The following is a 21,312-nucleotide window of genomic DNA, read 5'->3' on the forward strand; positions in this document are numbered from 1 at the left end:
TAGGGAAGTGCAATCCCGTGCTCATCACCTTCAAGGGAATGTGTAAGGTAATGAACTGCACCTTTGGCATAGGAATAGATGCCACTAACATGGATCCTATTGGCCGCGTTCGCATTACGGTCACCTCTCCTTCACCATCCAGTACTAATCTGAATAATCCCTTGGTACCCCAAACCACTGAAACAAGAATCCCCATCAGGGTTCTCAACGTAACCAGCTTAAAGGAAACTTTTGCTCTTGAAACTGGTTATGGTGACACGAATTTGTGGATGGAATGGATACGGTTTACAACTCAAAGTTTGAATTTATCTGATTGTTATGTCTGCTCCTCCTCTCGTCCCAAGCCCTTAGCTGTTCCCTTTCCTTTGAATTTTGTAAATGATTATAATGGAACTATATGTATGCTAAAATTACTTCTAGGTAGCAAAACTAATGAAGCATCTTGTCTTTCCCTTAGTCTATTATTTCCCAAATTACCCAAGGATGCAAGGGTACCTCCAATGTTTAGAACACCTGTACAAGGGACAATATTTGGAACATGTTTACAAAGAGGAAAGGTTGCCATTCCTTATCTCATAGGAGACTTATCTTTATGTAACTCCAGTTCATCCTCCATTGAATACCTCGACTTTTCAGGCTTTTCTCGTCCTCGAGCTGATATATGGTGGTATTGTGGCAATAAGACTCTATACCCTGTTTTACCTCCCAGTTGGCAAGGACGATGCACTTTGGTGCAGCTAGTAGTTCCCCTCACACTTAGCATCACAATCCCCTGATGCCCCCTCTTCCACTAGGAGGAGGAGGAGCATCCAGGGCTCATTTGATGGTAGAATTTATATAGATTCTATAGGAGTCCCTAGGGGGATGCCAGATGAATTTAAAGCTTGTAACCAAATTGCTGCAAGTTTTGAATCTGCATTATTTTGGTGGTCCACTATTAACAAGAATGTTGATTGGATTAACTACATTTATTATAGCCAACAGCATTTTATCAATTACACTGGAGATGCAGTCAAAGGTATTGCCTCTCAATTGGATGCTACCAGCCTGATGGCATGGGAAAACCAGATGGTTCTTGACATGATATTAACAGAAAAAGGAGGCATTTGTGTCATGCTCGGAGGACATTGTTGTACTTTTATTCCTAACAATACTGCACCTGATGGAACTATAACCAAGGCTTTGGAAGGACTTACCACCCTAGCTGATGAGCTTGCTGAGAATTCTGGTGTAGATACCACCTGGACAGGGTGGATGGATAATATTTTTGGGAAATGGAAAACTTTCATATTATCTAGCTTAACCACATTGATAATTGTTATTGCTGTATTTGTACTACTTGGCTGTTGTGTAATATCCTGTATAAGGAGCTTGGTGCAACAGTTAATTGAAACTGCTTTAAGTAAATGAGAACCTATAGGACATGCATATGTACTTTATGAAAGATTACACATTAACGCAGAGATTGCAAGTTTTGAAAATAATGTTTAATTTCTTTGAGATATCCTTTATTTTGCATTATTATCTTCCTCTGGGATCATTTAGATGGTAAGGCATTGTAAGTAACATAAGGCCTGGGGAAGGTTGAAGAGGGGCAACTTACATCTCACTATAACCACTTTTCTTGTTACCTATAGCCCGATACCTGTAAAAAGGAGTTGACATTGTGACTCAAACCCACAATCTCCCTAAGCTTAACATACATTTGAAAAGGAACCTATTGCTGCCCTCTGGAATGGATTGGACTACAGCAAAAGTTCATAAGAATTCAAAACAAATGAAGCCCTTACTCTCGAAGGCCTTCAAGGGGGCAGATGTAAATAATGAGCACAGGTCATGCACCATGGAACAGGGCCAAAGGGCAAAAACTGATAAGCATGTGAACCAGAAACTCATGATCTGATAAGACATTCCTGCGTGCAAGCAGGCATAGGAAAGGAACAATTATAAATAAACAAGAAAATGTGGTTTAGCATTAGAGGGGAAACAGATGGTGTTGAAAGAAAACAGAATGATCTTTGAGGAAGATAACTTCTAAACCTATATGAAGTGTTGTTTAAAATAAAGGTATATAAGCAGTTGAATCTGAACAATACTTTGGAGAGACAGTGGCGGAGAACACCTATGTGTAGCAGTGCTGTCCTCCCATGAGAAACTATTGAGTGCATCTGTACTTTGGTAAGTAATAAAAATTGCTTTTCTCATACGTGGCCTTGGTCTTTTATCACTCCAAATTGTGGGTGGCTGGTACATAATAATTTGGAGTGGTGGTAAAAAGACTAGCTTAGAAATAAACATAAAGCACTGGCATGTTTGCTCCCGGAGAAGCCAAAGTCGGCGAAACAGATGGCTCCATTGAGCTTAAGAGCTTAAAAGCAGTTTCAAAAGATAAGAGCTCTGTTCCTAAGAAGTAACATACAATATCATATGGAACAATTTGTTTTCAACAGTAAGGTACAGCTAATGTTCACACTGACAGCTACATTATTGTGAAATATAGGTGAAAGGGTTAAGTTCTATATATATTTAATTGCACATTAAAAGCTTTAATACAACTGTGTAATATAAAATAAGAGGATTTTTGGACCGATGATGGTGGTATAATTGTAAGGTTCTTCCATGTGTTCCTTATTAGGAACTGTGAGAGGCAGTGAGGTCTTTTCCCTCACAAAGCAGCAGTGATGAAGGTTTGTAACTTAGTGGATTTATTATTGTACACCCACTACAATCCAAAGAAACAAGTGAGGAAAAAGTGTTCTCTGTAGCTAACAATTTTTATGTGTATATTGTATACACTGTGCACAGCCGCAGACATTAAGCAGTACCATAGAAGCAAGGCAGCATTGAGTCCCCTGAGGAAGCCACATGGTGAAACATGTCCCTGTAGGGACGTTTCGCAACTGCCTTACATTGCTGCATACAAGATAAGTTCGTTTTTTGTTCCATTTTCACATTTTGATTAAGTTTTTTGCACGGATAAAAAAAAATTGTTGGGGGGGTTTAATGACCCGTGACTAAAGTCAGCACTGTGATTGAGTTGCTGCATTGAATGACATAACAGAGAGTGACACAGGCGTCTGAGGTCTTTTCCCCCAACTTTTTTATATAATATACACATAAAAATTGGTAGCTACAGAGAACACTTTTTCCTCACTTGTTTGTTTGGATTGTAGTAATTGTTTGCAAGTGTGTTTCCAGCGTATTTTGATACTTTGGTAATTTTTATTGTACACCCAGCTATTTATTTGTTATAGAGAGAAGAAAAAGGGTTCTGTTATTGGGGTAGATTCTGTATAGAGTGCCACATTTTGCGCACTTTGGGCTCCTTTTACTAAGCGGCGGTAAGCCATTGCGGGCTTACCACTCGCTGTACAGGAAGTACCACCGGGCTACCGCAGCAGCCCAGCAGTACTTCCCACCCCTAGCACGCCGTCATTTCCAGCACTACAAAAATGTATTTATTTTTGTAGCGCCGGAGTGTACCCAGCGGTAATTGGGCAGTGCCGTGCACTGCCCGGTTACTGCCAGGTTAATGCAGGAGCCCTTACCGCCACCTCAATTGTGTTGCAGTAAGGGCTCCCCCGCAAAATGGCCTTGCGGCAAGTGCTTTACTTGCCACCTGGCCATCTCCTGTAGGAAGACGAGATTTCCCTTTTACCAGCTGCGGTAAAAGGGGGCCTCAGTGCATGTGTAAAACATGAGCTGATGCCAGCGCCAGCCCCCTTTTGCTGCAGCTTGGTAAAAGGGGCCCTAAGGGCTAGATTCTATGTAATGGAGCCAAAGAAATTGGTGCAGAAAAAAGCGTTGTTCTATGTGCTTAAAGGTAGGTACAGTTTATAGAATAGCGTTTACACCCTGGAATCATGCCTTTTAGGCATGGCAATTTGCACCAACTTAAATGTGGTGCAAATGTATGCACCTACATTAGGTCCGTATCCCTATTATTCTGTAACAACGTGCATTAATTTTAGGAACGCCCCCATTCTGCTCATGACCCTCCCATTTCTGCACCCCTTTTTCAAATCACGTGTAAAATTGGGGGGCAGATCCCACGCCTAAATTTACATGTGGAACGTTCAATCAAATTTAATTAGTGCCAATAATTTCTTTAAAAAAAAAAATAATTATTGATGCCAATTAGCTTGTTATTTAATTAAATTGCGCAAATTCGGCATGTGCCCAAATTTGTGCATGCAAATTTTGGTGCCTTTTACAGATTTAGGGGGAGATTCTGAAAAATCTGCACAGAAAATAATTACGCCTAGGCCTATTCTCTAAAGAACGCCTACATTTTATAAAATAGGCTTAAATTTCTGCGCAGTATGTAGGATACACCAAGTGCCTCACCATGTGACCAAATGTAGTCTCGGCCATTTATGCCAAGTAAAACCTGGTATAAATATCAGTGCCTAAATGACACACAGAGCAGGTATATTCTATATCCATACGCGTAGTTTTTTGGAATGCTAATGACACACTCATTTCCCCGCCCATAACCACACCCCATTTTGGATATGCACATTAAAATGTAGGCACATTGTGTTACAGAATATGCTTAGCGAGTTATGCATGTAAATTCTAATTATTGCCAATTAGTGCTCATAATTGCTTGTTAAGCACTTATCAACGCTGGTTGGCTTGTTAAGCCAATTAAGTTATGCTCATTGTTATAGAATGTGCTTGGATTTCAGCACGGAACGCTGGGTGCTATATATAGAATCCAGGGGTTAGAGAGTAAGCTTCTATTCTATACCGGAAAGTATACGCGTACTTTCTCTTATAGAATATTGACGAAGTCTGCATTTACTCGTGCTCCTGTTCTGAATCTGTAAACAGTAATTATTTTTTTGTTCCTTTCTGGTTTTGGTTTAATGGATCTGCATGAATACTGGCTCAGGCTTAGATCTGTTCAGGAAAAAATAATGGTTAATTCTAGCTTTAGGTCTGGGTAGGACACCTGGCAAGAAATAACTATACAAATACAGTGCCGTGTATACCTGCTCTTTGGCATGCACAAATTTGTTGGTTTATTTGGGTACATACAGTACATGTATATTTTGCAAAATATGCCCAGAAATCCAAACTAATCCTTCACCCTGCTCCTAGGAATCTGTTTGCCTAAGTCGGATAAACATGTATATGCAGAGTGTATGTGTATAAGTTTAGGTCATGTATTCTGGACAATTTTTAAAAAGACCATTTCTACTACTACTACTACTTAACATTTCTAGAGCGCTACTAGGGTTACGCAGCGCTGCACAATTCAACAAAGAGAGACAGTCCCTGCTCAAAGAGCTTACAATCTAATAGACAAGTGAACGGTCGGTCCGATAGGGGCAGTCAAATTGGGGCAGTCTGGATTCACTGAACGGTAAGGGTTAGGTGCCGAATGCTATGGAAATTACTTTGAAAAATTACTCTTATTGGGGGGTGGGGGGTGGTAATTTAGGAACCTTTTTGGAAACAGAGAAAAATGTAGGCAGATACAGACTGTATGACCTATCCAGTCTGCCCATTCATGCCATCTATTCTCCCTAGCACCCCTCAGAGATCCTATGTACTTGTCCCAAGCTCTCTTGAATTCAGAAACTGTTTTCATCTCCATCACTTCCACCAAGAGGCCATTCCACGAATTCACCACTCTTTCTGTGAAGAAGTATTTCCTCAGGTTACTTCTGAGTCTATCCCCTTTCACCTTCATCTTATACCCCCTTGTTCCAGAGCATCCTTTCAATTGAAAGAGACTCACCTCCTGTGCATTTATACCGCATAGATATTTAAATGTTTTTATCATATCTCCCCTTTCCCGCCTTTCTTCCAAAGAATACATATTGAAACCTTTAAGTCTGTCCCCATACACTTTATGATGAAGACCGCTGACCATTTTAGTAGCCACCCTCTGGACCGACTCCATCCTGTTTATATCTGTTTAAAGGTGTGGTTTCCAGAATTGTACAGAGAAAATCCGCCAAGGTGGAAGAACGTAGAATTCCCATGGAAGGTACACAAACTACAGAAGACAGTTGGAAGCAGACCATGAACTCCAGAGAAGGGGAAAATGGTTTAAATGTCTGAATTTGTTTTATTAGATAGAAGATTGACTCGACACAGTACTGTGTTTTGGCCACAGGCCTGCTTCAGGAGTTCAGCCATTTCTTCACTAGACGCACTCACTTGATGACTCTGCAAGTTTTTTTTAAAGGTCTTTCTCAAGACCAACGTACTTCACCAATATTCAAGGTGTACTATATATTGGACACTTCCATACATCAGATTGTATGGGAAAGATTCCTGAAGCAGGCCTGTGGCCGAAACACAGTACTGTGTCGAGTCAATCTACCTAATAAAAAAAAATACTTCTAAAGCACTTTCCCTGTCTCTGGAGTTCATGGTCTACTTCCCACTGTCGTCTGTATTTTGTGTACCTCCAGAATTGTATACAAAATTCTAAATGAGTGCCTTTAAAGTACAGTTTTACACATGTAAAAGATCTCACACAGAATTAGGTCACATCTAAAAGTATGCTGAGTTTAAGCTGCACAAATTTTTGTAGAGTAGGTGTGCTTAAGAGAGAAGTTTGGGCAGAGTTGCAATTTATGCTTCTTGTATTTTATAAAATATGCACGTATACAAAACTTTACACGCTAATATTTGGGCCTGCTCCTGAGGAAGTGTAAATGTCAATGCCCACAAACAAGGCATTATTTCTGCAGAATTTATGTGTTTTTAAAAAATAAGCAGCTTCCTGCCCTGTTAGCCTATTCCTCAAAATGTTCAATTTCGGTTCTGTACATTAATCATATTACAATTCTTTTCTGAAAATTGATTTTTTAAAAATATCTCAGCTTACATAGACTATCATTTTTTGTTTTTTTTTACAGAGAAAGAAAAGAGAGAAAAAATATCAGTAAGTATATTCTAAAATAACAGTAAGTATTTTTGTTTTGTCCACTATGGATGCTGAATGTTCTTTCATTAAAGCCAAAATTATCATTGAATCCAGGTAGCTGTGCAGTAGAGACTGGATGGAAGACTTGGTAGCCATGTCTACATTCCAGGTTGATTTATGTGTGTTTTTAAAGCCACAGGTGCTGATATTCAAAAGAAGTTATGTTTACCAACTGCGCCAATGAACATATCACTTCACTATTTGTAGACTTTCAGAATTCATACAGATGAGTTTAGGCCAAATTTATGACTGAATGGCTCAATGTTGTTTATATAACGAGGAGCCATGTTTGATGCAGGGCTTGGGGGAGATAAAAAAATGATCATTTAGAACTCAGTTCTATAACTGGTGGCCAAGTTTGGGTGCCGATAAAAATTAGCGCTAAGCACTTTTCTATAAACTGCGCCCAGAGGGCCCTGTTTACTAAAGCCCAGTGGCGTAGCTATGTGGGGCCTGGGCTAATCTGCAAGGCTTCGTTCTGTGAGCCTGACGTCCTTTTCCGAGAAGAAGAGGACCTCGGCTGGCGGGGGTTGGGGTCCCCCGCCATTAAAGGTAGGCGATGGCGGGTTGATGGCGGGAGGGGGGGTCGAGAGGGTCAGCGGCGGTTGGGGGGCAAAGTCGGCAATGGCGGGGGGGCTACACCCCTGCTAAAGCCACACTAATTTTTAGTGCATGCTAAAAATCCTAGTGCACCTTAGTAAACAGGGCCCAGTGTTAGGCTCCATTTATAGAATAGCGTTTGGTGCTGGGATCTGCACCCAGTTTTAGGCATGAGGATTAACACTGGGTAAACCCTGGTGTAAATTCTCAGCCTAAATTGGGTGCAGATCTCCCTCATTATATAACCCTGCACACAAACTCCAGGAATGCCCTTGATCTGCCCATGCCCCTCCCATGGCCCCACCCCCTTTTTGGATCTATGCGTACAGTTTCTGCATGAATCCTGGTACCAAAGATGTGTATGCAAATTTTAATTTATGCCAATTAGCACCGATAATTGATCATTAGCACCAAATTCATCAGCGCTATGTCATGCAAGGTTCCACGTTAGGAGTCACAGACCAAAAAAGGGATTTAGGTGTCGTCGTCGATGATACGTTGAAACCTTCTGCTCAGTGTGCTGCTGCTGCAGCAGCTAAGAAAGAAAATGGAATGTTAGGTATTATTAGGAAAGGAATGGAAAACAAAAATGAGGACGTTATAATGACTTTGTATTGCACCATGGTGACACCGCACCTTGAATATTGTGTTCAATTCTGGTTGCCGCATCTCAAAAAAGATATAGTGGAATTAGAAAAGGTGCAGACAAAGGCGACGAAAATGATAAAGGGGATGGTACGACTTCCCTATGAGGACAGGCTAAAGCGACTAGGGCTCTTCAGCTTGGAGAAAAGATGGCTGAGGGGAGATGTGATAGAGGTCTATAAAATAATGAGTGGAGTGGAATGGGTAGACATGAAGTGTCTGTTTATGCTTTTTTTTAATATATACATTTACATAAAATAAATGCCAGAAAAATAAAATTTCATACCATAATTACTCAAGTTAAATAGCGGGAAAAATAACATTTAAATTCGTCCACAAATAACTCCAAGATATAAGGAATTTATTTAAAGAGAAACGTATTATTTCAATCTTTAACAAAAAGAGATATTATGAGAGGCTAGGACTCGTTACACAACCCTTGGTTTCAGCTACCTGTTGGAGCAGTCAAGGACTGCTCAGCTGTGTCACTTTCCTTATGGGAAATAAGTTGTGCCAATTTACCAGGGTCAAAAAACACATAATTAACTGAGTTCAGAGAAATTAAACATCTACAGGAAAATGTTAAAGTAAAAGTGTCTGTTTATGCTTTCCAAAAATACTAGGACTAGGGGGCATGCGATGAAGCTACAAAGTAGTAAATTTAAAATGAATTGGAGAAAAGTTTCTTCACTCAACGTGTAATTAAACTCTGGAATTCGTTGCCACAGAATGTGGTAAAGGCGATTAGCTTAGCAGAGTTTAAAAAAGGTTTGGACGGCTTCCTAAAGGAAAAGTCCATAGACCATTATTAAATTGGACTTGGGGAAACTCCACTATTTCTGGGATAAGCAGCATAAAATATTTTGTACTTTTTTGCCAGGTATTTGTGACCTGGATTGGCCACTGTTGGAAACAGGATGCTGGGCTTGATAGACCTTTAGTCTGTCCCAGTATTTATTTATTTATTTATTTATGGTTCATTTCTACCCCACATTTTCCCACAAATGCAGGCACAATGTGGCTTCAATGAATTATAAAAGTTAAATGACACAACACATGAAGTTTACAGTAGAAAAGGATAATACGCTAGCAGCAATTAGGAAGGCTAAAGAGCAGAGTTACGAATGGGATACACTTTTTCAAAAAGATACGTTTTCAGCAGCTTCTTGAAAAGAAGGTGGTCAGCTTGCATTTTCAGGTACAGGGGAAGAGCATTCCAAGTCTTCGGGCTGGAGTAGTGGAAAGTAGAGGCAAAAAGAAGCTTGTATTTAACACCCCTGCAAGATGGGTAATGTAGTTGTAAAAAGGAATGGGCTGTAGTGATGGCATTTCTAGGTGGGAGATCTATTAGAGGAATCATGTATTCCGGAGCTAATCCGTAGATGATTTTATGTGTCAACGAGCAGATCTTGAATGCAAGTCGTTCTCTCACAGGTAACCAGTGTAGTTTGAAACGTAGGGGCTGCGCAGGAACCATGCGCGATTCGCCCAAGATGAGTCTCGCAGCAGTATTCTGGGCAGTCTGGAATTTCCTCAGTAGGTGCTCCTGCATAAATCCCACTGCAGTAGTCCAGGTGAGACAGTACCAGCCAGTGGATGAGTGTACGGAAGAGCTCTCTGGTGAGACAAAGCCTAACACACCGCAGCCTCCACATTGCATAGAACATCCGCTTGGAGACCACTCGCACTTGCAGATCTAGGTGCAGGTGAGGGTCCAGCTCAACACCCAGAAGTCTAAGTACTTATGTACTTACCAATTAAACTGCATGCACAATTTGGGTCTGTGCCCATATTTGAGTGAGCAATTTTGAGTGCCATATATAGAATTAGAGTGTTAGTGCCGATATTCAGCCACTAAATAAATACTTCATATCTTTAGTTTAGGCCAGCTAAATAACAGAGCAGAAGTGAACTAAATGGATAATGCTAACACAATGACCACACTATCTGTAATTTCAACATCACTACATCTGTGGATAGAAGGTGCTGAATATGCGAAATAATTTAAATGAAGTTGTTAGCACTGAACTTATTCCAGTCACTGACCAGCTGAAAATTAGGCCCAGGTTTTTTAACAACAGAAACTATGCCATTAAAAATATTAGGGCTAAAAAAATAACATTGAATTATTATTAAAATGATTCCTAAAGTAGTTCCAGTTTGGGCACTTTTCAAATCTCCAGGAAAAGACCAAAGAGTGGGATGAAAGGGATGGCATTTCCAAAGACACGAGGGAGACCACGTGATCTTCGAACACAGTGCTTATTTCGATGACTACACCTAAAAACGCAATACAGCACTGTGTTTCAGCACTGAAGCATCTGCCTTAGAAGTCTGAAGTAAGATGTATATTGAATGTGAATAGTTGTGTATCTAAAATTCTTCGAGTTGCTGATACCTGATCATGATTTTCATTGCACAACTTGAAGAATTTTGGATGTCTAAGTGGCAGCAGAGGAACATCTGTATTATAAATGGTTAGAGTAGCCTGCAGAGGATCAGATTCAAGTCCCACTGCAACTTTTTGTAATTTTTGTTCGTTTTTATTTTTTCTTATTGTGAAACCTCCAGGGACAGGAAATACCTACTGTGACTTCCCTTACTCCATTTGGTGGAGAACTACTCAATTGCAGTACCTTTCTGTAACCTGGAAGTGCCAAGTACCAGATCTAAATACAGATATACATTTCTTTGGACATGGACGTCCTTTCCCCTTCTGAAATCAGAGTTGGACATCTTTTGTCCCCTCCCTAGTCCTGACCAAAACACACCCGTATGGACGTACAGCAGTTTTAGTTGTCCATATTGTGACTTTATAAAATTGGGATTTGGATATCTTGCTGCCAGTTTTCAGATGTCTAAAACACGAATAGGCTTCTAAAATAAGCAGCATAATCTAGGTGCCCGCATTTACATGCCCAGGGCCAGCCCAACCTGGTAAGCGGGGTAAGCACTACAGGGGGGCGCCTGCCTTCAAGGGCGCCGCATCATGCAATTTTCCCCGCCGGAAGCTCCCAGCCAGGAGCCAGCCCGATGCCTGACCTCTTCTCCCATCTCCCTCAACAGAGTCCGCTTGCCCCTCGCCTTCCTTCATGTCGCCCAGAATTTAAAAGTCATCTTACTGGGGTCCTTGCGGCAGCAGTGAAAGCGAGCAGACTCGGCAAGTCAGCGCTTCAGTGGGCTTCCTTCTCTTCTCTTCGTTCTCAGCTTTGCCTCTGGTCCTGCCCTCATTTCTTGTTTCCGCAAGGGTGGGAGAAGAGAGAAAGAAGATGCTAGACGGGGGGTGGGGGGCGCCAACTGATAGTCTGCAGGGGGGCACCAGAGACCCTAGGACCGGCCCTGTACATGCCCCTTGCATGCATGAATGTCTAGAATACTAGCACTTACATGAATAAGGGTGCGCTTACAAACAAAAGTGCCAGCAGGACACAAAATCACTCTTCTGTGATGGCACACAGAACTTACATAATGCATAAATGGTTTATCGTTTATTTATTTGAAATACCGCCTCTTTCATACATGAGTCAAGGCAGTTTCCAAAAATCAGAAGCTTAAAACTATACATTTTTAGAAAAAGGAACGCCACACTTTGATAAGACAGGATAACAACTAATCAGTACTGTTGAGAGATCATTCACTCAAGACTCGTGTGTCCCAGCTGCAGGATCACCGGTTGTCAAATGCCACGTGAAATAAATATGTTTTCAACACGGCCCTGAAAAAGGAATATGATTTTTCTAGTCTTAGATATTATGGCAGAGTTCCACAGTGCAGGGGCTATGAAATAAAAGGCACTGGATCGTGTTGACTCCCATTTTGCCATGGATAGATGAGGCAATACAAGCCTATTGTCTGTGAGAGATCAGAGAGTCCGAAGTGGAGTATAGGGATAACCAGTGAAGATAAGTAGCTGGGTATATTATGGTAGAATATTTTGTATGAGTTAATATTTTGAATTTGACTCTGAAATCGACTGGGAGCCAGTGTAACTGTTTCAGAAGAGGACTAGCACAATCATGCCTCTTTGCTCTGCCTAGGTTCTTGGCTGCAGTATTTATTTATTTATTAGGATTTATTTACCGCCTTTTTGAAGGAATTCACTCAAGGCGGTATACAGTAAGACTAGATCAAACATGAGCAGGAGGCAATTAGAGCAGTAAAAATATTCGAACAACAATACAAAGTATGGCATGGTATACTACTTGCAATGAAAACACAATATGCACTAGAACATTATAATTGGTAGTGAAGGGTAAGGCAAAGTTGTAACATATAGATGAGTAAGAAAGTAGGAAGAATTAGAAAGTAAGGTGATTGATTTGAAGAAAGTTGCATTCTGTAAGAGGCCCTTTTACTAAGCTGTGTGTCTATGCACGCCCAACGTGCTCCAAAATGGAGTTACCGCCCAGCTACCGAGTGGCTCTTGCGGTAATTTTATTTTTGGCGCACGTCCGATACGTGCAGCTGAAAAATAATTTTCATTTTCAAACATGCATATTGGACGCGTGCCGAGTGGCATTTGACGCGCATAGGTCATTACCGCCCGGAAATCCAATACATTAGCATTTAACTTTCAAAGAGGAGTCTATGATAAAATGAGAAGAATGGTGAAAAACAAAACTTAGAGAAAGGCATGAGACTTTACCGCTAGGTCAATGGCTGGCGGTAAGGTCACAGACCCAAAATGGATGCGCGGGTTCTGGCAGCGGCAGGGCAGCGTATGGGAATTGCTGCCTCTGCCAGATTTGGAAAGTGACCAGGCAAAATGCTGGGGGGGCAGCATGCAAGCTCCGCCTCAGGCAGCGTCTTGTCTTGGGCTGGCCCAGTAGATGGACCATTGGTCTGACCTAGTATAGCCACTCTTTTGTTCTTATACTGAGCGCAGATTCTGTAGTGGCATCCGGGGTCCCAGATTCTATTATAGAATGTAAGCATTTACACACTAACAACACACACACACACACAAGACAAAGATAGTCCATAAAAACCAAAAGCAAAGTATAAAAGATGGGGGAGGACCAATTCAATTTCAACACAAGGGTAAACAAATGAGATATTTGTTGTCACACACTTTGGAATCAGACTTGATGCAGATCTGCGTTTCGGCACACAGGCGCCTGCCACAGGTATCAACAATATCGGTATGAATGGTGTTAAAATGAACAATCTGATGTGAAAGGAACAAAACACTTAGGGGGTCCTTTTACCAAGCTGCGGTACAAAGGGCCCTGTGCTAATGTCAGTGGCCATTTTTGCTGCAGCAGGTAAAAAAGACTGAATATAGCCATGGCCATGCGGTAAGATTGCTCTTACCGTGTGGCCATGCGAGGGGGAGCACTTACCGCCACCCAAGTAGGTGGTAACAAAATAGCACGTAGTGCTGCCCAATTACTGCCGGATTAGTGCGGCGCTAGAAACTACGGACCGATTTTCCCTAGCACGGGAAATGACACACGCTGGAGCTGGAACTACTGCCGGCGACTGCTTTGGTCTGGGCTTATCACCACTTTGTAAAAGGGCCCCTCAGCTTGTTTGAGGCTACTGTTCCGAGCATTTGCTTACATATTCAAACAATAGATATTCCCTGTACAGAAGACGCTGAGCTTTTTGCCCCTTTCAGATGAGATCGTTCACATTCCTATGTAACACTATTCATCCCAATATTGTTGACTCCTTAGGCAGGCGCCTCTGTGTCAAAACGTAGATCTGCGTCGAGTTTGATTCCAAAGTGTGTGACAACAAATATCTCAGTTATGTACCCTTCTGTTGGAATTGAATTGGTCCTCACCCATCCTTTTTCCTTAGCATTTACATGCTAGCAGGCATGCCCGCTTACACCATGTCAATGGCAGAGGTAAATGCATGCACCTAAATGTAACACTTTAGCATGTAAATTGCAGCATTCCACAACCTATGCACATAAATGTTTGATACACCCATGCCCCGCCTAAGCACCTTCCCCCGCACATGCCCCCTTGCATTTATGTGCTATGTGGAATACCTCTGAGCATGCACCTAGCACTTTTGCGTGACTATTACATTCACTTGTGTGAGTGCTAGTGTTCTATAATATTTATGCACAAATGACAGGTACATTATAGAAACAGAGGGACTGTGTTCAACAATATTACTATTCAAGATATTTACAAATTAGCTAGTGACATTTTCACATTCTCCTGTTGAAAGACAAATGTTCAGCAATAAGTCAATAATATACACTGTGTTAATGAGTGCAAGTACTGGCTCAGACTAAAGATCCATCTAAGCACAATATCCTGTTTCCAATAGTGGCCAGTTCAGGTCACAAATACCTGGGTACAGTGGCGTAGATACGGGGGGCCTAGGCCCACCCAAATTTCCTGTGGGCCCCTGGTTTTTCTGGCTGGTGGGGGTCCCCAAGCCCCGCCAGCTAAAGCGTTGTCCAGCGCTGGTCTCCAACACCGCCGCTTTGCCTGCCCTGCTCTGTCTTCCCCTCATGTCCAGCACGTTCCTTTTAGTGAAATTGACTGGCGCTGGACAACGCTTCAGCTGACAGGGCATGGGGATCCCCGCCAGCCAAAGTATTTGTTGCAGCAGTGGGTGGGGAGCGGGGCGGCAGACCAAAATGTGCCCCCCCCCCCCCACCTTGGGCTCTGGCCCTCTCCCACGCCCTTGACCTGGTAGAGTCTCAAAAAGTAGCAAGACTCCATGCTATTTAAACTTATGGATAAGCAGTGGCTTTCCCTGAGGTCTACCTTAACAATGGTTTATGGACTTTTCCTCCAGGAATTTGTCCCAACCAAAGGTTTTCAACCCAGGCGGGATTTTCAGGACGAAAACCCCGACTGGCTAGAAGTGCCCTGAGCACTGGGTTGAAAACCTCTGGTCCAAATTGTTCTGAAAGTGCTATGTGACTTCATGGAGTGTCCATGAAGTTATTATTCTACACATATCATGAAAAGCAAAACAGTTCCTAGCAGGTGAGATGAATCAAGCCAAACTGTGGCAGAGCAGAGAAAAACATGCTCCCCTTGCTCATCTTCTTCCACTGTACCTTACATTTTAGGCCATGGTTAGTGCTTTTTTTTTTTTTTTGTTCTCATCTCCGCCACCTCCCACAGGAGGGCATTCCAGGTAACTACCACTCTCTCTGTGAAAAAGTACTTCCTGACATTATTCCTGAGTCGACCCCCCCTGCAAGCTCAATTCATGCCCTCTAGTTCTTGTGTATTTGTAGATTAATACCTTTCAAATATTTAAATGTCTGTATCATATCACCCCTGTCTCTCCTTTCCTCCAGGGTATATATGTTCAGGTCCTCAAGCTTCTCCTCATATGTCTTTCGATGCAAACCCCTTACTGTTTTGGTCACTTTTCTCTGAACTGCTTCAAGTCTTTTTACGTCCTTAGCAAGATACAGCCTCCAAAACTCAACACAATACTCCACTTGGGGTCTCACCAATAACTTGTACAGAGGCATCAACACCTCCTTTCTTCTGTTGGTTATACCCCTCTCTATGTAGTCTAGCATTCTTCTAGCCATGGCCACCGTCTTGTCGCATTGTTTCGTCACCTTGAGATCCTCAGACATCATCACACCAAGGTCCTTCTCCTGAGCTATGCATATCAATCTCTCTGCTCCTATCTGGTACATCTTCTTTGGATTTCTGAACCCCAAGTGTATCATTCTGCTCTTCTTGGCATAAAATTTTAACTTCCAGACCTTTGACTAGTCTTCTAATTTTTGGAGAACTCTCCCTCCAGGTTATCCACACTATTGGCTATCTTTGTGTCATCCGCAAAAAGGCAAGCTTTTCCCTCTAACCCTTCAGCAAAGTTTCTCACAAATATATTATCAAAATCCTAGATCCAAATCACGTTAAAAAAATAGGCAAATAATCCTCAATACCCCAGTGAATTAATTTTCAACAGCTCTCTTACCCACTTTATTTATATTTGTTTAATGGAGGAAAAAGACCTCATAAAACTGTGGCAAACATCTCGATAGACATAATTAATCACTATGTAGGTGAACACTCTTGCACACAGTTAAAACAGTAATCATAGGTGTGGGTTTCCTACAAGACCCAGAACTCAGGAGGCTAGGGATTCCGGCTTCTTCTGGCAGGGTAAGCTCAGATCCTACCGCCAGAACCATATGTAGTAGCATGACCCAAGCCGGGGCCAGAGCCCAAGTAAGACAGAACCACACAGCAGTTGCAGATAAAGAAAAACAGCATTTATTAAAGCTGTAGTTCAGGGGCTCTGTTCCACCCACAGGTATGAGAAAAAGGCAACATGAAAATAGTCTGTAATGCAACAGTGTCCTCAGGTGGCCTGCTCTTGCAGGTCCACTGTGTACCTTAATGTCTCTCAGCATAGTAGCATACTTTACTTTTCTTTGGCCTGGTCCCTCAAGTAGTCAGGTCAAAACACAAAATCTGCTAGGTTTCAAGTGAGGCTTGCCCTTCCTGACTATAGCAGTGGCAATTCATACATGGAGGCATATGCCATGGGGTGTTGCTGCTTCCATCTGGGCTTCCTTACCCTGTCTGTGCCCCTAGCTTTTATATTTCCTTTTTCCTCTTCTTCCGGCTCAACCCCTCCCATATCACTTCCCCCTTGGACGGGGCCATGGATCTGATACGGACTCAGAGGAAGAGAGCCCTTGGACCAATGCCAGAAACCAGCCAGTGGAAGGTGAGTCACTCAGGCTAGGCATAGTACTAGGCAAAGCAAACAGGGCTAGACGACTGAAGACTAGGCAGGCAGGACTTGTCTGAAAACAAGGCAAGCAGGGCAAGGCAGAGAAGGCTAGGCAGGGCAAGGCAGACAAGGCTAGGCAGGACAAGGCACACAAGGCTGGACAGGGCAGAGAAGGCTAGAGCTGGACCCAGATGAGGCAAGGCAAATAGGGCTAGAACTGGGTTCAGACAAGGCAAGGCAGGACAAGGCAAGACTAAAGCAAGAGACATGGCAGGCAAGGCAGGGACTAGGAAAGAAGGCAAGGTTATAACTCAAGGACAAGGCAAGGCTGGAACTTGAACACACGGCAGGGCTGGAACTTGGAGACATGGCAGGCAAAGTAGGAACTTGGAGGTAGGGCAAGGCTGGAACTTGAAGACACGGCAAGTCTGGAACTCGAAGACACAGCAGGCAAGGCAAGAACTTGGAGACATGGTAGGCAAGGCAGGACCTTGGAGACAAGGCAAAGCTGGAACTTAGAGACACAGCAGACAAGGCAGGAACTTGAAGACAAGGCAAGGGTGGAACGGAGACATGGCAGGCAAAGCAGGAACTAGGAAACAAGGCAAGGCTGGAACTTGGAAACATGGCAGGCAAAGCAGGAACTAGGAGACAAGGCAAGGCTGGAACTTGGAGATAAAGCAGGAAGTTGAAGACAAGGCAAGGCTGGAACTGGGCAGCACCTGAAGACATGACAGGGATGGAAATAGGCAAGGCTGGAACTAGTCAGGCAAAGCATGGACAGGAACCAGACAAGGCAGGAACTGTAACAAGGCAGGCAAGGCTTGAATGGGAGACACATGAGGCAAGGCACTGCTGCTAGAGACCTGGAAACCTGTTGTGAAGGCCCCGACTGAGAGCCAGGAACCCCCTGAAGTACTCCCCAAACCGCAAGTGGAATTGGGGGCATCCCTCTTGTGTCCCGGTCTGGCGGCTGAGCAAAGTCCTCTAGGCGCGCGGGATCCAAGATGGCGAAGGTATGAGAAGTGTTACCAGACGCGTCTCACTCTTCTTTGCAAACGCCAGCAAGTTGCTCCTTACCTGAACCCCGGAATGGGGAAAAGGAGAGGCAAAGTCAGAGAGATTCCCTCTCTCCCTGACGGGACAAGTAAACTTCGGCAGGCTAAGATGGAAGATTTTGCAGTCGCACTGGGTCCCGGGCAGATTTCTTCTCCTGTAGCTGAGGCTGGGGCTTCTGCGTCGGCCGACAGTGTAGAAGGGGCTTCTCTCAGCCCCATCGAACGTGCAGCTCCTCCACAACCAGGAAGTCAGCATCTCCAGAGGAGCCCTGCAGGTCTAACCCCTAGCGGAGAGCAGAGTCTGCAGGGAGGGAGCCCTTTGGAGACAAGGGGAGATCAGAGGGACGACAGTTTGGGAGCTCCAGAAGCGACATCAGCTCCTGTATTGTTTTCAGAGACAGTGAGTATTCTGGAAAATGCTGCCAAAGCACCTCTTCCTGAATTAACATTGGAGAAAATGGAAAAACCAGCTGTAGTGACATTAGAGTCACTATGGGACTTAACCTTTACTGCACACTCCTCCCTACAATCTGTGGTAACAAAAAATGCTACAATTATTAAGACTTTATCAGAAACTGCATTAATTCAATTGCAAAAGACTGAAAAACAAGCTATAGAAGTAAAATCTCTTACTGAAAGAACTCAAAAAATGGAACTTGTGGGTCAAACATTGATTAAAGATAAGAACTTTACTTCCCGAAGGCTGGAATATCTGGAAAATCAGTCTAAGAGACTTAATCTGAGACTAATAAATTTTCCTAGTTCACCTCTTATTACCCCTGTACAAATGGTAAAAAAATATCTAGTGGAAATATTGGGTATGCCAGAAAATTCACTACCACCAATAACTAGAGCGTTTTATTTGCCAACTGGTTCTAGAATGGAATCAGAAAAATTTCCTCAAGGCGGTGCAGTGATGAATCTGACTACCTTTTTGGAGTCATCATTAGATGTTATAACGAAAAGAGCAACATTATTAGTCTCATTTGCCTTGGAGATGGATCGGGATGCAGTACTGAGACTTTCTTTAAGACATTTGGATTCAGTTTTTTTGGGGTCAAAAATAAGAATATACCCAGACTTATCAAGAGAGACTCAGAAGAGGCGTAAAGCCTTTTTGGCTTTACGCACAAGAACTGTGGCAATAGGAGCTACTTTCCTATTGAAATTTCCTTGTGTATGCAGAATAGTGTTTCAATCTAAACAGTTTCAATTTTTTGACCCCAAACAGCTAGAGGAATTTCTAATCAGTAGGGAAGAGGTTAATGTAGTGGTTTAATCCCATATGTACACTGTTTAACAGCCTTGGAGTGAATCACTCGGGACGTGACGCTTCATTATTATAATTTACAATGTATGTTTATTTCCTTTAGATTATATTATTAATCTTACATCTTGGATTGATTTCTTATTCTTGTGGTCGATAACTATTTGAAACTTAAAAAAATATTTGCTTGTCTATATAATTTATTTCTAAGTTGTGTATTATCATTCATAAATGTGAAATTATGTTTGTTAAAAAACTTAATAAAGATAAAGTAAATAAATAAGTCATCTAGGCGCATGTGCGTACACACACATCCCAGTGCTGGCACCGGTCAGGGTTGGAAGCACCGCCACAATGCAGGCCACAGGCCCAAGGAAACAGAAAAGACTGACACTGTGAGGGAGTATCCTTATGGTGACACACCACAAGCCTTGTTATGGGCATAAAATGAGAATAAAAGGGCTGGGATTATTTTATCGTGCTGGGAGCATCAGGTCTCAAATCTGTGGCCCAATGCTCCCTAGGCTGTAGCATAAAGGGGCAGGTGCCTTCCTCCCCAGACACATCCCCACAATCCAGCCTCGCCCCCTTTGCATCCCCCCAAACAAGGTTCTCTCAAACAAGGCCCCCCAGCCCCGATCCAGCCCCCATCCCTCAATCAAATCCCCAACCCCCAAAGGATTTACCCCTCCCACCCCCCTCCCCCATACTCATACCTTCTTTTCCTGATAGTCTAGGGTTCCTGGAGCAGGTGTGATCCCTAGTCATTCCTGTCCTTCTGGCACCACCTGTCAAAATGGTTCCCCTAGCAGTAGTATCGCATGACTACCACTAGAAGTCATCTTTCTGTGTGAGAATAAGCTCACATTTTACCGCACCTTGATAACTCCCCTCCATAGGTACCTATCCGCCTTATTTTCGAAAGTGTTGGGCGCTCATATTTTGACCCAAATCGGGAGATAGGCGCCCATCTCGCAAAGCCGCCCAAATCGGTATAATCGAAAGCTGATTTTGGGCGTCTTCAACTGCAATCTGTCGCGGAAACTGGCAAAGTTGACAGGGGCGTATTGGAGGCGTGGTGAAGGCGGGACTGGGGCATGTTTATCGGCCGAGGAGAGATGGGCGCCTTCGGCTGATAATCGAAAAAAGAAAGGTGTTTTTACCGCGAATTTGGGTCATTTTTTGGACACTTTTTTTCACAAACAAGTCCCAAAAAAGTCCCCTAAATGACCAGATGACCACCGAAGGGAATCGGGGATGACCACCCCTGACTCCCCCAGTAGTCACTAACCCCCTCCCACCAAAAAAAGAAGAACTTTAACAACTTTTTTTGCCAGCCTGTATGCCAGCCTCAAATGTCATACCCAGCTCCATCACAGCAATATTCAGGTCCCTGGAGCAGTTGTTAATGGGTGCAGTGCACTTCACCCAGGTGGACCCAGGCCCATCCTCCCCCTACCTGTTACACTTGTGCTGGTAAATGGGAGCCCTCCAGACCGCCCCCAAAACCCACTGTACCCACATGTAGGTGCCCCCCTTCACCCATAACTGCTATGGTAATGGTGTAGAGTTGTGGGCAGTGGGTTTTGGGGGAGATTTGAGGGGCTCAGCACACAAGGGATGGGAGCTATGGACTTGGGAGGTATTTAATTTTTTTTTCTAATTGTTACAAGTGCCCCCTAAGGTGCCCAGTTGGTGTCCTAGCATGTGAGGGGGACCAGTGCACTACGAATCCTGGCCCCTCCCACGACCCAATGCCTTGGATTTGTCCGTTTTTGAGCTGGGCGCCTTCGGTTTCCATTATCGCTGAAAAATGAAACCGCCCAGCTCAAATCTGCACAAATCCGATGCATTTGCTGGGCACAAACCGTATTATCGAAAAAAAAAGATGGGCGCCCATTTTTTTTGAAAATACAGTGTCCCGCCCCTTCACGTACCCGTTCACGGACATAGACGCCCATGGAGATGGGCATTCCCTTTCGATTATGCCCCCACATATCCTTATAAAGGTTCTAGGTCAGTTCCCAACTGGACAGTACTCACCAGACAGTTCCCACCCACGACAATTCCCACTGAGCCAATTCCCACCACACCAGGGAGGAAAATTT

The 21,312-nt window shown here is 43.3% G+C and overlaps 1 protein-coding gene across 1 annotated transcript in view; it reads left to right on the forward strand.

The window, feature by feature from the left end:
* The window catches only part of SLC15A1 (solute carrier family 15 member 1), a 178,212-nt gene that overhangs the window by 33,112 nt on the left and 123,788 nt on the right, over positions 1-21,312 (forward strand). The window contains 1 exon segment of the mRNA XM_030201355.1: positions 6,882-6,907. Within this exon segment, the coding sequence (XP_030057215.1) occupies positions 6,882-6,907 (26 nt within the window).

Source organism: Microcaecilia unicolor, chromosome 4 (genome assembly GCF_901765095.1).
Source record: "Microcaecilia unicolor chromosome 4, aMicUni1.1, whole genome shotgun sequence".
NCBI lineage: Eukaryota > Metazoa > Chordata > Amphibia > Gymnophiona > Siphonopidae > Microcaecilia > Microcaecilia unicolor.